The 13,126-nt window shown below is 46.7% G+C and overlaps 1 protein-coding gene and 1 long non-coding RNA gene across 6 annotated transcripts in view; one reads left to right on the top strand and one right to left on the bottom strand.

Moving 5' to 3' along the window:
- Positions 1–3,515, bottom strand: part of ZCCHC2 (zinc finger CCHC-type containing 2) — a 40,699-nt gene extending 37,184 nt beyond the window's left edge. For all 5 annotated transcript variants that reach the window (XR_008448508.1, XM_009569400.2, XM_054058673.1 and 2 more), the window contains exon 1: positions 2,341–3,515. Coding sequence is in view for 4 of the 5 variants with exons in the window: in XM_009569400.2 (XP_009567695.2) it covers positions 2,341–3,216 (876 nt within the window). In the remaining variant the exon portion in view is untranslated. The remainder of the gene's footprint in view (positions 1–2,340) is intronic.
- Positions 3,516–3,755: 240 nt separating this feature from the next.
- On the top strand, positions 3,756–12,388 carry LOC128851236 (uncharacterized). The gene is made up of 3 exons (XR_008448509.1): positions 3,756–11,483; positions 11,688–11,745; positions 12,036–12,388. It is a non-coding gene; the product is annotated as an uncharacterized LOC128851236 (long non-coding RNA).
- The last annotated feature ends 738 nt before the right edge of the window (positions 12,389–13,126 follow it).

Here is a 13,126-nt window from a genome sequence, read left to right as displayed (position 1 = left end):
GGAAGTTTTTAACCCTGCTGCTAAATCCGTGTCCTCCGGCATCTCGCCCGCAGGGCTCCCACCGCCCCTGTGAACGGGAACTGAAATCGCTCGGCGCTCCCTGCGCTCCTTTGCCAGCCATTACTTCCCAGGAGAGGCTTTGCTATATTTACAATTTAACCATTAAAAAGAAAAAAGCCCTCGGAAGGGATGCCACCTCAGTCCTGCAGTAGACTAGGAAACGTGTGATGTGCATGTTCAGTCAGACTGACTCGGGTCTCTCAGTGTTCCCCAAGGAAACGAAATCACCAGAGCTTGGAAGGCTGGTCTCCCATGGAAGCCAGGCTGCTGCACGAAACAGACTTCGATACCAGCAGTACCTCAGAGCCTGATCTCCTAATGCATCTAGTGGGACGCGCTGAGCAGCTATAACTGGCATGCCAGTTTCAGGCAGGAAGCATGTTTCCAGTTATTAGCACTTCAAACCCAGCAAGAACAGTGTCCAGTCTTACCACTTCCTGCAACTCGATCTCCTCCCCCTAAAGATGGACTTCTAGGGTTCATTTTGGGATAGAGTTAGACTTGATGCAGGTCAATAAGCCAATATAAATGCTTTTTGGATTTAGGCTGCAAATTCGTTATGATTTCAGTACCATAACATCTACACCACTAGTTTATGACTTGCCAGATGCGCTTTGGCTTTAAAATGATACAAGCATTTACTTAAGGTATTTGGAGGCTTAGAAATTCATCCCTGTCTTCTCCAAGTACTTCTCAAGAGCACAGCCCATCTATACGAAACAGAAAGAAGGACCATTCCTTTCCTATGGCAGGCACCCACCCTCAAAGTTTCCTAAGAGTAAGTAAACATAGAAACAAAACCCCAACCCTTACCCTTCTGTACTTTCTTCTATTAAGTACCTGATGAAAACCCAATGTGTTCAGTTGAGCAGCATTATGAGCATCTCTTTTCCAGCCCTCTCTCCCTCTGGATGAGAGGCCATCCATAGACCAACAACTGCAGAGCTCCAAGATGATGGCTTGGTTGCATATGGGGCAGACTTTAAAGCCAATGCTCATCAAGAGGGCAGCAATGAGTGGCACTAGTGGAAAACCTTAGATTAAACGTAACTGCTGCACAGGAGAACGCTTCAGTGCCACTCACTGAAAACCTTCATTCGTGGTGACAGCCACCTTCTAGCAACAAGTGGCACATCTGCTTTCAAGATGTGCTTTACTGTTCCCTGACAGCCACCCAGAAAACCGGCTTCTCTCTGAACAGAAGCTCCAATTCTGACATTTTAATTTGCTGCTTTAGTAGAATGATTACCACTCCTTCACAAATGCCTTCAGCCACCTTACTGAACGTGGCTTTTCAGAGAGCCAACCTTATAGCCACTGACCACAGCCTGCTGCCCTGACCCTTGCAAAGTCCAAGCCTAAGTCTCCATTTTGGGGGACGAAGAAAGGTTCCATCTGAAAATTATGCCAACATGTTGTCATTCTGAACCTCTACAGACAGCTCTGTTAGGCCGCATGGTTTCTATCCAGCACTATGATTATTTTTTTACAAGTTTAGCCAAGCTGTCGCTTGTACAATGCAGAAGGAAGACTTCTTCAGTGGCCTACAGGGCACAGGGCAGCCAGTCCAGCTGCAGTAGTTAACTCTGCACCCCACACTCCTGCAAGACAGGGTTCAAAAAGCAGTGCTCCAGTAAAGCACGGCAGGCTGGGAAGAGAAGTCCTCCCTCTCTCCCTCCCTCCCCGACTCTATATCAGTCAGGCTCTGGTACTACAAGAAATTCGTACTAGAAACTCTAGAGCAGCTGTGGGGGTGGCTGGGGCCTACGCTGCCGGGGGCGGGGGACATGCTACGAGCAGCGCAGTAAGACGGGAGGGGCCACATCCCCACGGGGAGCTTCGGGGAAAGACGAGAGGCCGCCCCCAGCTCCTGGAAAATGGGATGGAGTGAAGGATGGAGGAGGAAACGGCCTGATGAGACGGCGCAGCGGGAGGAGGCCAGGACGCGGCGTTACAAGGGGGCCTGCAAGAAAGCTGGGGAGGGACTTTTTACAAGGGCATGTAGAGATAGGACGGGGGGGAATGGCTTTGAATTGGAAGGAGGAAGATTTAGATTGGACATTAGGAAGAAATCCTTCACGATGAGGGCGGTGAGGCAGTGGCACATGTTGCCCGGGGAAGCTGTGGATGCCCTATCCCTGAAGGTGTTTCAAGGCCAGGCTGGATGGGGCCTTGGGCAGCCTGGTCTGGTGGGACGTGTCCCTGCCCGTGGCAGCGGGCTGGAACTGGATCATCTTTAAGGCCCCTTCCAACCCAACCCATTCTATGATTCTACGTTACCTGGGCCCGGTGGCGGCCAAAGCCCTCCTCCTGCTGGTCCCGGCACAGGGCCCTCCGCAGCCGCTCCAAGTGCTCCCGCAGGGTGACCCGCTGGTGGAAGGAGAAGGCCGGGTGCAGCGAGGCCATGGTGAAGAGCAGGAGCAGCTCCTCCTGCGCGCCGAAGCCCAGGCCCTGGGCGGCGGGGAGGCCGGGCTGCCCGTTCTCCCCGGCTCCGTCCATCACCACCACCACGTCCTCCTCGTCCTCGGCCCCTTCCTCCGGGGGCCGCCGCGCCGGGCAGCTCTGCAGGATGGAGTCCACCTGGGGCAGGAGGCGGTGGAGGCGCCCGGCGGCCTCGCGGTTCTCGGAGCCCAGCAGGGCCAGGTACACGATCAGCTTGGAGCGCACGGCCGGGTCGCGGAAGTCCCCGAGCTGCCCGGGGTCGCTGAGCCCGTTGGCCTTGGCCTCCGAGTCGCGGAGGCAGTGGTAGTCCTTGCGGGCCAGGTCCTCCAAGCAGGAGCCCAGGAAGCGCAGCTCCAGCGGGTTGCACAGGTCCAGCAGCCCCACCATGAACTCCAGCCGCTGCGCCGAGCCCAACACCAGCCCGAACCACTCGTACACCGTCTCCTTGTCCGTGCGCGCCGCCGCCGCGCCGGGGGCCGCGCCGCCTCCCGGGGCGGGGGGGGCCGGCGGGCCGGGACCCGCACCCGGCCCCGGCCCCGGGCCGTGCAGCCGGCTCGGCCGCTCCAGCCCGCAGCCCCTCCCGGCGGCGGCGGGGGGGGCCGCCCCGCGGGCCCGGGGCAGCGGGAGGGGACACTCCGGGCCGGGCTCCTTCAGCGCCTCTTCCGCCGCCGCCTTGTGGCTCGTCTGCTTCAGGGGCAGCTTCATCTTCAGCATCCTCGGCGCGGGGGGGACGCGAACATCCGACGCGGCGGGCGCTCAGCACGAGCCGCTCATCCCGGTGCCGGCGCGGGGGTGCGGGGTGGGGGGAGGCAACGGTCCCGCCGTGTGCGCGCGGCGCGCGGGGAGGGGCGGGGAAGGGCGGCCCTCGCTCGCGGCGGCTCCCGCAGCGCCGGCCCCGCCTCCCCGGCGCGCGCGCGCAGAGCCGCGGGGGCGGCCGCCGAGAGAGACCCCCGCCGGCGCGGAGCGAGAGAAGCGAGTGAAAGCCCCGAGCTCCCGGCTGGGCGAGGGGGGATCGAGGGCGGGGGAGCCGCGGAATACGGCCGGGAGAGGGGCGGAGCCGAGCGCGCCTCTCCGCCTATCGGCGCCGTCCGACGTCAGCGCGCTCCGGGGCGGTGCGCGGAGCCGAGGCGGGGCGGGGCCTCCTTGTGGCCCGGGGGGCGTGGTCTCTTTATGGGCTGGGGGCGTGGCCTCGGCATGGGGAGGTGGCTCTGGGCGGGGAGCCGCTCTCCCCCTAGACCTGGGGGTGTATCGCGTTCACCGCGGGAGTCGAGTTATGCGGAGGTGGGAGCTGCTCAGTAGCTCACCTGAGACCCTTCGGGGAGCAAACCTCCCTGCCTCCCCGCTAAAAGGTTTTCCTAGGTCTTCCATGTGCTCATGGGTGGCTGGGTTTGGTGCACAGAGGCATAGGGCCGGGCCCGCTGCTGTACCGAGCTAGTGGCAGGGACACCTGCTGCAGGCTTTGGGCTTTAAATGTGCCAGGGGAGGTTTAGGTTGGATATCGGTAAAAGGTTCTTCACCCAGAGGGTGGTGGAGCACTGGAACAGGCTCCCCAGGGAAGCAGTCATGTCACCAAGCCTGACAATGTTCAAGACAGGTTTGGACAGTGCCCTCAGACCCATGGCGTGAATGTTGAGGTGTCCTATGCAGGGACAGGAGCTGGACTCGATGATGTTTGTGGGTCACTACCAACTCAGGACATTCTGTGATTCTGTGTGATTTTGTGATTGTGTAATGCAATCAAAGCTATTGCTATCATAAGATGTCTCATTTTGAAATTGCTGCTGTTACATTACCATGTAGTTCTCTACTAGGCAGTTTTACAGTAGGGAAATACAGGGAATATTACAGAAATAAAGTATGGCAACATATCTTAGGGATAGACTGTCATGAAACAGCAGGCTTGCTTCATTCTCGTTCCCTCTGTTCTGTTCCCAACTGTTGCGATCCACAACAGCAAAGAGCCTATGATTACAACATTAAGCAGTATTCTGAGTAATCAGAAAGTTGCAGTGCTCCTTGCCTCAGTTCCTACACGTTTACAGAGTATATTTGAAAACAGAATCAAGCCCGTGGCTTGCAGAACAACATAGTGAAGAACAAAATGCGCTTTAATTAGTTATTCAAAGCAGCATCCCTGGACTGCTTGTAGCAAAAAAGTATGAATTGCCAATGCTAGCTCCCCCTTATCTGTCTGTCCAGAAGCTGATCATGCTACAATGAAAGAGCCTGCTTATTAAACAACACAGTAAATGTCACACATTATAATGATCTTGTACACATCACTCGGATTAGCCACAGAGCAGTCTTTAATAGTGGTTAAACCACATTCTGCATTTTTATATATATGTGGCAAACGTATGTATTTTGGTTTTTTTACAATTAAAAGACTAACTAGTAGGTAGCATGTTACGTTTATATATTCCTAATTGCTGCTCGATCCTCTTCCAGTAACATAAATGGATTTGAACCTGACTCACTGCAGCTCTCCTTGTTCATTAGCGTCACAGCAGTGCTGCCACTGTTGTCACAGCCTCTTCCAAGATGTATGGCTTCAGGAGTGTAGTGGGGAGTGGGAAATGGTTCAAGTCTTACCCTTTCATCCTGATTGCCAGCAGTTATTTTCTGGTCCCAGGGGCAGGAAGGTGAAGAATAGACACAAGAACTCTCGTAAACACATTTCTTCTCTTTTATTTTACGCTCTGCACTGACTAGAGCCTGGCTGGACCTGTGAATTGTTCCAGATCCCTACAGCTATAAGTCAAAGCAGCAATCAGAATACCCTAGGATAATATTTTCTTACACTGTCATTACAAAGTAGTAATTCTATCATTACAGCAGTTCCTGTCATATTGTCGTTATGCCTTTTTTTCAATGAAAAATTACCATGACTGTCTCAGGGGATGCGCCAAGCTGGAATCATGGAAGCAGAGATACGAGGCTTGAGGTTTCTGCTTAGTAATTAGAACTGAATTTAGTAATTTAGTAATTTAGTAATTTAGTAATTTAGTCTGAATAGCATTTGCAGGATCAGAATTAAAACGATCTGAATGTTAGAAGTAACATTTCTTACCTTAACAGCACAATTCAAATGAAACGTGACATAGTTCCAAACAGAAACACCAGGGAGAGTGAAAAGGGAATTTAATTCTGGAGTAAGGGGAGGAGGAGTTATAACAGAAAGAGAAGGGCCACTGATCCATTAATAAATCCATGAAGGTACGATAAGTTGTCCATGCATATGAGTAGTGGTTAGAAGTATACCCCTCCTTGTCCAGAAAATACTTGAGCCCATCCCTATTTATGATAGTTCCCAAGCTGCTACTTAATTTCACAAATAAGCTTAGCAATGTGATTAACTCAGCCCTTCTTAATTTCTCCTTTCTTAATGGCTTAAGCTATAATACTTGAGAAAAACAGATTTGGAAGATGTTAAGGCAGGAAAGGCAAAAGAAATAGAGGAATAGCATGAGAAAGCGAAAAGAAGACAAACATATTCCAAGTGGAATCACAAGTATTTCAGTAGCTGAGGGAGGTGGCAGCAAGAAGAAACAGGACAACATGGAAAGAGAACTGAAACTCAAGTGCTCAAGAGAATTGAAACTGAAACTCAAGGCTGTGAATGGAAGAAGGACACTGGGGAAATGCATGAACACTGGCAAGCCGGCACTACAGTAGAGGCTACTATAGAATTCAACTTAGCCAGGGCAGCTATCCTTGAGGTTTTTTTAAATCTAATTTTCTTTGAAAAAAGGATAACTTGCATAGGTCTGTAATAGCTGTCAGGCCCACACCCATGCTCATTTAGTATGAGCACAGTACAGAGCCTTAGAGGGAAAAGAATGTCTGTAATCTCAAAGGCAAAAGCCAGATGAACTCTGATGCAACACAGAGCAGGCAGAGTAGCAGGCAGAATGGTGCTGCCGGCTTAGGAGTCCTGTACCCCCGCTCTGGGAAGTGGCACTTGTTAGAGTACAGCAGCGGTCTGGTCTCACACCCCACATCAAGGGCCAGAAATGCACCATGCAGAGCAAGACACTGTGCTCAAGAGTCACCGTTGCCACAAGTGGTTTCGCAGTAACAGGACTAGTGACTTTTCTGAGTCCTCCTCCACCCGCTCAGTTTTCATCTCTGCAGTATAACCCCTGCTCAAATTATCAATGCTTTGGAGCCTCCTGAGTGCACAGAACCTTCATCACTGTTCTACCAGTGTGGTCGTTATTGATAGATCCATCCATAAACCTGGTTGCTGCAGCCTGCTGGCTCAGCTTTATGCCTAGCTGTGACCATCTCAGTTTGGATGGATGAACTGTAGAGAAAACCAAGACACACGCAGGTCAAGGAGCCCCCATTTCTTGTACTCTGTGTATCACCACACTATGTACAGGAAGCCACAATGTGTCTTGAGTATAGCAGCCTCCCTCACTAAGTTCTTACAAAGATGTCATTGGCATTTTTGGGGGGTTTGTTCATCAGGTCTAGAACTTTTCCAGCAATGCATTTAGAAGAGAGAAATCCATAAGAGAAATAAAAAGCACAGCACTGGGATGCTGGACTGAATGCTGAAACTAAAGGAGGAACTGATAAAGTAACCCTCAACGCTATCCACCTACATTTCTTTCATTTTTTTTAAATTATCTTATTTTTTCAATATTGACTTCTGACCAAGGTAAAGATTTCTCATTAGTTTCAGCAACATGTAAAACCAGTTTCTTACTCTCTGTTAGTTTGTTCCTCAACAACTACTAAGCATCTGCTAAACCTAGTTTATAAGCATGTGAATAAGGTTAATCGGTGGCCCATTTAAAAATCAGGTAGGGAGGATATAGCATGTTTTATATATATTTTAGAACATATATATATTTCATATAGAGCAGTATATAGTTATATTTCATATATATCAGGATATATATATTTTTTTCCATGTTGATACTGTTCCCCAGCTACTGTCTCTGCTATTAGTGTTTTCACATTTACAAAAAGCTGTAATAAATGCTCAGTGAGGATCTTCACATGGATTACTACAGGGTAGAAGATATGTAAACAGAGAAACAATAAGCTTCCTTTCCTCCTTTCTTCCCTTTCCCAGACTGTAGGAACATCAACTGCCTCATTGTACAATGTTTGCTAATGTGTTTTATTCACTGTCAGTAGTATGGACTATTGTCAAGTCTCTCAGCCAGACTCCCAAGTCATAAGGGAATCATTTCAGGCAATGTCACACAAATGTCACACAAAAAACAACCTGGAAGAAAAGATAAGAGTCCCTGATAAAGCTTTGGAGCAATTTTGCTGACTCATGATTTGTCATTTATCTTATGATAGCTGGCATTTTTTTGAGTATCTTACCTTTCACGAAACAGGAGGTCATTACCTTTCACGAAACAGGGGTTCATTACCTTTTAGCCCTGAGACCTAGAAGAATAAAGTCTTGAAAACATGACAACTTGAAATTAGCTAAAAATAAAACCTGACAAATCAATAGGTTGTTATTCTCCTATTCTTATTGCTTTGATGTGTTTTGAATGTTTGAGCTGGTTTGTTCTTTCTTTGGGCTTCTTTTTCAGCAGGAGTGGAACAAGCTTATATTTGAAAACTAAAGATATGTTTAAGAAATTATGTTTTTTCAATATGCATTCATGGAATGAAGAGAGGCATTTTTAGGACTGGTAAAACAGAAGATGACTCATAGTCCTAATTATGTTAAAGTCCTGTGCAGGAATAAACATACAATTTTAAGCACAGTTTAAACAATTTAAACATAGTTTTGGATTCAAAGTTACTGAAAAATAAGTTAAGTGTAGGTAGAGGGTGTGTTTCCAGGATTAACTTCATTAGGAAAGACTATTTCTAAAGTCGAAGTTGTTGGTTATTCATTTGCAAAGGTCACTATCTATCCCAGGCCTCTTTGGCAAGCTTGCTAATAAAGGTGCTATTACGAAACACAGTTGCAAATTTCAGCTCACCGTTCAAGGGAAGAGAGACAGAGGCCACAGTCTTTCTTTTATATAACCGTCAAAGGTGAATTATTACTATTTTCAGCTGGATGCAGCTCAGAAAATTGTGAAAGATGGAAACATTACCAAGCTCCTAAGACAGGCATCTTATTTCAACCTGTGGGCAAATGGAGCGCATTGTTTACCTGCACAGAATTCCAGCCTGTAGTTGACATGGCAGTCTGTATCCGTTTGCTTTTCTCCATGTAAAATAATAAACAAAAGTTATCAAGAGAATTTAAGGAGAGTATAGGGTACAGTAGCACTGGGATATTTTTATCGTTTGGATTGTCTGGCCAACAGTTTCCCTACAAGATGGAAATTCTCAGTGGGATTCTACTATCACAGAGCCCAGCCTGCACTGATTCGACTTATGCTGAGATCAAGCTGGTGTAAATTGTAGGGTACCAGGATACACCATGGGCAGAACTGAAATTTTCACAGAAAGCTACTCTCTGATCTAGATGACAATTCAGTTTCGGGAAGGAAAGCAGTGAGATTTCCAATGCCATTCAGCTTTGGTCTTTGTAATATTCCAGTAAGGACAGTGGTGAAATGCTGGTGACTCCAAGGAATTACAGGTAAACCATTACTGTGTGCTTTCACAGTGAGCAACACACAAACTCATGCATGTGGGCAATCTCCACACACAGCTCAGCTAACGCCTGGGTTTTGCTGCGTGGGAGGTCCTACTTAAATAAGACCGTTAGGCAGATGACCATTTAAGCACGTGCCCAAAACAGTCTCTTGTGTAGTTAGCAGTGAAGTATATCCTTAAGCGTAAGGCAGTGAAACTTAAACACCTACGCAAAGAAGAAAAGACTTAGGCCACCTTAAACATCTGATGAAAATTAATTGAAATCTGTTCTGAAATAAGGGCTCACAGGAGGAATGTGGGTGTGGCTCAGGCAGGCAAGAGCCAAAAGCACCAGGCCTGCCTGATATTATTAGTCATGTACATGTTAATTATGTATGCAACGAGCACCCAGGAATCAAACCCTCCTGAGAGGTTTATTGGCTAGATAATTTCATAACCTCTACACTTGGGCCAGGAGGGGGAGAAGAGCAACCTGCTGATCAAACCTTAAGGAACCGTTGTGTGCACTGGATATTCTTCAGAGCAAAACTCTTGCCAGTACGGACTCAAATGTACTGCGGGAAGAAGCACTACATCCTGACCTTTAAAACGTGCAGTCATAGTCACAAAGACCAAGAGATGCCAGCATAATCTGCAAAAGAGTCATGAGTCACTTGTGAGATTTGTGCTGCAGAAGGAACACATTATCCCTTCACTCTGCTGGTAGTGCCAGTCTCTTTCTGTCTTAAATGATCCATCTGCTGCTGCCCAAATTAGACACACAGCTCTCCCCATCACAGTTCAAAGCAGTCGCTGTCAGTGCTCAGAGTGTGGCATTCTGCGTGGCTTGAACCTTGCTTAGCATCTTACCTACAGCCAAGGAAACCCCCTCCTGCCAAGTGGTGGCTTATGTCCCATTGACACCCTCAAAAGAGTAACTGTTGATGTGACTGCCAGAGCCAATTGGTCAATGCTGTGACCCTGCAGGTCTTTGCTAGCAAGCCCTGCTTAAGGACAAAAGGAGAGATCTTCCTCCAGTGGAAGTTGCTGTCATAAGCCTATGGATGAGATGGGAGGTCTGGTGGAAAAATGAACACCTCAGCTGCATAGCTCACGGTGTTCGAGGTGTAAGGTGGTCAGCAGCTACTGCTCATTTGACTGCTCATTTGTCTTCTGCTCCATGCACTTTTTTTGGCTCAGGGCACCCAGTGTTGCTGTTCAAAAAAAGCTGAAGCTTTGGCTCACCTCGTTACATCATTGCCGTTTGTTTGAATCCAGTGCATGCATGAACCTGAAATAGTGCAGTTGTTACACACTGCCATTTAATTATTTTGAAGTAGGTTGTGAAAAAATGTAAATCCAAAGAAGCAACCTTCACTTCCCTCGTGCTCTCTCCCACAATATATGTATGTGTATTGAGGTGCCTATAGTTCTAATTACCTTTCTTTTCTTTGAAAGCTTTCCTATTTGCTCTTTGGGATGTCCAGTGTTTGGTTCAGTTGTGGATCCGTGCTTGTAAATCAGGAGTTCTTCATTTGGCAATCTCTCAGGAATAAAACCAAGACTTAGAAATCTCCTGATGGGTAGGTATTTTATACTTGAGGTTTTTCTGGTTTCCACTTCTGAAGAATGAATAGGCTGCCTTGAAATAATGACATTTGTGGAAGCTCGTTAAGTCTGATGTGTATTTATTAGGACTTCATGGCATATAAGTGGGAAGGCTTACAGTCTGGCGTGTATGAGGAAAAGCATCACAAAATTTATTCTGGAAAAAAAGAAGTAAGTCAACAAATCAGTCAATTTTTCTTTACAGGGAAAAAAAAAAAAGAAACCTAAATAAGCTCTTTTTTCTACTGAAATCAATGGCCCAGTTCAGTGGTTTTTAAAGGAACAAGAAATCTAATTTGGTCTTTAGTGTCAAAATCTCAAATCCTGATCAAACCCAGAGTAAGGGACCTTTGTACAGAAAATACCTAAAGCATTTCTGGGCACTGAACACCAGCACAGATCCTTGGAGCTACTAGTGCAGCCCATGGGAGAGCAGCACTGCCCTCAGCCAATCTCCAGCCTCACCCCTGGAGCTTCCCAAACTCCTGCAGAAAGGCCCTTCTCTGCTTGTGTGGTTTGGTTATTTTGATGGTAGGGCCTGGTGTCAGGACCAGCTGTTTCTTTTGCAGAAGAAAGAAGAGTAATTTCTATGTGGAGGGTGCAGGGCATCTTCCCTACCTCAGTGGGCGCTTGCCTCATTCCCACTCCAGTTCAGCAAGGGCACTCCTGCATATTCTTAGCCTGAACTTACATGTAAAAGTGATGATGCTTTTGTTTTGTTTAGCAGAGAAAGATGTCTCATGTGGTTGAAGACCAAAGTCTTATTCATTTCTTTCATCCTCAGTTGCAGGCTGTAATTGAAGGTGAGTGTAAGGTCACAAATTACCCTATTTCACCCTGCCCCAATTTCATCCCTACCTCAAGGGATGTTTTCAACAGGGTATAGCTATCATCCACAATCATCTACTAACTCTTGAAATGATAGTTTAGGCATGTCTGTCTTTCTCTAGCATATATTGAAAGGACCATCAATGTTTGAAAGAGGAATAACCTTTTTTTTTTCTCAGAAATCTGGAAAGTATTACAGACTCTGAAGAACTAAAAAGCTTCACTGAAAAAAAAGTGGTAAAAGGCTGAGTTTTAATTAATAATTTTTTATACTTTTCTGTCAAAAAAAACTCTTAGCATCTTCTTCTCAATTGAACAATTCAAGATTTACTGACTTTTCTACATTTATCCTGTTTTTCCTCCTTTCTGTGCCATTTCATTAACAACTGCTCTTTTTCCTTAAATACTTGCCATTGGATATCAATGAGTTTCAGATGCTTTTGATGGCCTTTGAGAGTCATTCCCTTAACAAATCTTTCTTAACCCAGATGATATTTTCTTGCTTTGATCTGTGACAAATCTTTTAGTTCCTCCAGCTCCAGCCACCCCTTCTGCTTTTGCAATGTTAGCCAAACAAGTTTGCTGTGTCTTTCCCACGGAGGTCCCAGTATTGCCTGCTGCGAGGGAAGACATTATCTGTAGAAGTCAGGCTACCTCAAGAACAGCATGGATGGAGCCTGGGATTCTTCCAAGAAGGGCACAGAAGATGCTTCCAGAGCTGGCTGGCTCAGGACCAACACGAACTACTGTGTTTGCCTTAGGTCCCCATTCAAGAACTTCATTTTCTTCTGTACTACACTTGAATCATCCGTTTTGGGGATAAACTGATTTGGCCATGAAGGACCCTTCCTCTATATTTGTGCAGTGGCCAAGGCATTGATCAAAGCCTCTAGAAAGTAATAAGATGATATATAATAAAACAGTAATTGAGAAACCTCTCTTAGTCACATTGCTTTCTATATCTTTAATATGCCTAGTATATTTTCAGATACTAAAAGAACAGCAAACCTTAATACTTTGAGTTTGCCTGAAGATGATGAAAAAGCCCTGATGATGGGGGCCTTAAATTGGAAAACATTGTGAGTACGTGGTCCACAATGCAGCATTCTAATCTATCTCAACAACCAACTTTATCACCTCCCAGAGGCAAAATCAGTTGCAACAAATGAATTACCGTTGCAGCCTTTTGCGGGATCCCTAAAAAGGCACTCCAGTCCACCTCCTTGGGAAATGTTCTGTACCTGCATTTTAAATAATTTCAAGAGTTTAACTTTTTACCTGTTTAATTACTAATGAGTGTCGGAAGCCAGTTGCAAGATAATTTTGCCCAATTCTTTCTTTCTCTTCCTTTCCCACTGGCTCTCCAGGGACTGCCCTTTTTCAGTCCTGAGCAGCCTGTTTAAATACTTCAAAAAAAGATCTTTGAAATGTGAACATCTAGTGTGGATATGTAGCTTAAATCTGGCATCTAATGAATTCCAACGGGTTCTCAGCTCCTTCAATTCCTCTGAACATCACACTCTGACTAATTTAAAAATTCTATTGGCCTAGAAGCTTATGTATTTTAAGCACTTAGAGACCGTAGTAATGAACATGAGAGAAAAGCCAAAGGAGTGTG

The sequence above is a fragment of the Cuculus canorus genome, chromosome 2 (genome assembly GCF_017976375.1).
Source record: "Cuculus canorus isolate bCucCan1 chromosome 2, bCucCan1.pri, whole genome shotgun sequence".
Taxonomy (NCBI): Eukaryota; Metazoa; Chordata; class Aves; order Cuculiformes; family Cuculidae; genus Cuculus; species Cuculus canorus.
This window is presented reverse-complemented; position numbering and strand designations above follow the sequence as displayed.